The sequence below is a fragment of the Symphalangus syndactylus genome, chromosome 5 (assembly GCF_028878055.3).
Source record: "Symphalangus syndactylus isolate Jambi chromosome 5, NHGRI_mSymSyn1-v2.1_pri, whole genome shotgun sequence".
In the NCBI taxonomy this organism is placed as follows: domain Eukaryota; kingdom Metazoa; phylum Chordata; class Mammalia; order Primates; family Hylobatidae; genus Symphalangus; species Symphalangus syndactylus.
In genome coordinates this window covers 127,433,625-127,435,644 of record NC_072427.2, presented here as the reverse complement: position 1 = coordinate 127,435,644, position 2,020 = coordinate 127,433,625, and the positions used below count along the sequence as shown (strand labels likewise).

The following is a 2,020-nucleotide window of genomic DNA, read 5'->3' as shown; positions in this document are numbered from 1 at the left end:
TGGGCATAGTTAAACAATAACTAGCTGTTGTTCCCTGGTTTGGTTTTTCTATAATTCTTTACTGCTCAGAGGTGATGAAGCTAGAGATCACAAGATTTGTAACTTCCTCAGTTGCTCCTATAGGTAATTTACTATTGTGGAACCTGGAATTGGTCTTTGAGATGTTTTTCAGACTTTTGCATTCTGGCAACTAACTGAGTCCACCTGGACCCATGACTCATACCAAGGAACTAACTGAACCAGTCCTGTGACTCCCCACCCAGAGATTGACTCAACAAATAAAGACTGTTTTGGACACTCCTGTGATTACATCTTCAACAAATCAGCAGCACTCATTCCCTAGCCCCCTGCCTGCCAAATTATCCTTAAAAACCCTAGCTTCCAAGCTTTCAGGGAGATGGATTTGAGAAATGTCTTCTGTCCGCCCACTTGGCTGCCTTGCAATAATTGAACTCTTCCTCTACTGCAACAATGCTGTTTCAGCGTATGGGCTTTTCTGTGCAGCAGGCAAGAATAATCCATTGGGATGTAACAGTATTTCAAACTGTACAGTCACCAGAAGTACAGATTTATCAAAAATGCGTACACTTCACTTGGCATCTCCAGCACCTTCAGCTTTCTGTGCCTTCTCTGTTCTGGCGTCTCCATTTTCTGCAGGGTTATTCACCTCTTTGTCAGAGTTGGCTCTTCCTTTTTCCCCTTTGGATACTTTCTCTCTCTTCTTTGTAGGGGCCTTTTTAGGCTTCAGCTGTGGCTTTGGCAGAGCAGGCTTACCAGACAATCTTGTGGATCTTCCCTGTAGTTTGTCCTTTATCTTGGCCTTATCTTCTTTAGCATCCCCTTCAGCCTTTCTCTTGGGCATGGTGGCAATGGTGGCTGCACACAGGTGCTGGCTGCAGGGATGCAGCAGTGCATGGGGATATGGTGGCACACAGGCTTTGGTCAGCCTAGGGGGTCGTTCTCACCTCCTCTTCTTCACACTGCTCCTATAATTAATGCTTTTTGCTTTTGAGGTGGAGTCTCACTCTGTTGCCCAGGCTGGAGTGCAGTGGTGTGATCTCGGCTCACTGCAACCTCCACCTCCTGGGTTTGAGCAATTCTCCTGCCTCAGCCTCCCCAGTAGCTGGGACTACAGGCATGCACCACCATGCTCAGCTAATTTGTATTTTTTTAGTAGAAATGGGATTTTACCATGTTGGCCAGGCTGGTTTTGAACTTCTGACCTCATGTAATCCACCCACCTTAGCTTCCCAAAGTGTTGGGATTACAGGCGTGAGCCACTGCACCTGGCCTCATGGTCTTCTTAATTTCGACTAAAGAATTATATTCACAAGACAATTGTAAGGGAGAAAAAAAATGCTTCTTTCTACCCTTCCAGGTTCTGTGACTGCCTGAGAATTAAATTGAGAGGCAGATTAACAGGAGAAAAACAGTTTTAATTACATACATATTCATGGGAGTTTCACAAAAATATGAAACTCAAGGAAGCAGCCAGATGATTGAGACTTACATATCATCCTGAGCTACAGAAAGAAATAGGGGTTTAGAGGCTTCTGTTGAGAGGGAGGCAAATCATGGGAAAGGGAGAGGAGGAAATTTGTGGTAAATAAAGTTTGCCTTATGCAGATAAGTCTCTCAAGTACAGAGAGTAGCTCTTTTCCTTGTATAGACATTTTTACTAATGAAAATTTCCTTTATAAATGTAAATTTCCTTTACAAAAGGGGAAATTTAGACTTTATTTTGGATAGTTGAGGTGGAGGTAAAGAGCTTTCCTGGAGTCGGCGGGTTCTCAGTTGCCTTTAGCTCAGAATAATCAATATGCCAAAATGGCATATTTGGGGCTGGCGTATTCTTAACTTCTTCACTACCATAGGCTTCACTTGGCATCAGGTTCTCTTAGAAGGATATAGAATAGGAACCACAGCTTGCCAGAAGGCAGTGTCAGCTGTGGCTCAGCCAAGACAGTAGTCCTAGCAGCTTTCCGTGTAGCTGTCCACATAGCCATCCAGCAAAGTTGTC

General features: G+C 44.1%; 1 protein-coding gene across 1 annotated transcript; it reads right to left on the bottom strand.

The window, feature by feature from the left end:
• Nucleotides 1-494: 494 nt before the first annotated feature.
• On the bottom strand, nt 495-862 carry LOC129482725 (non-histone chromosomal protein HMG-17). Its single transcript, XM_055279001.2, has one exon. It carries the CDS (start codon nt 860-862, stop codon nt 590-592), a length of 273 nt encoding a protein of 90 aa, XP_055134976.1. The 3' UTR covers nt 495-589.
• Nucleotides 863-2,020: the final 1,158 nt, after the last annotated feature.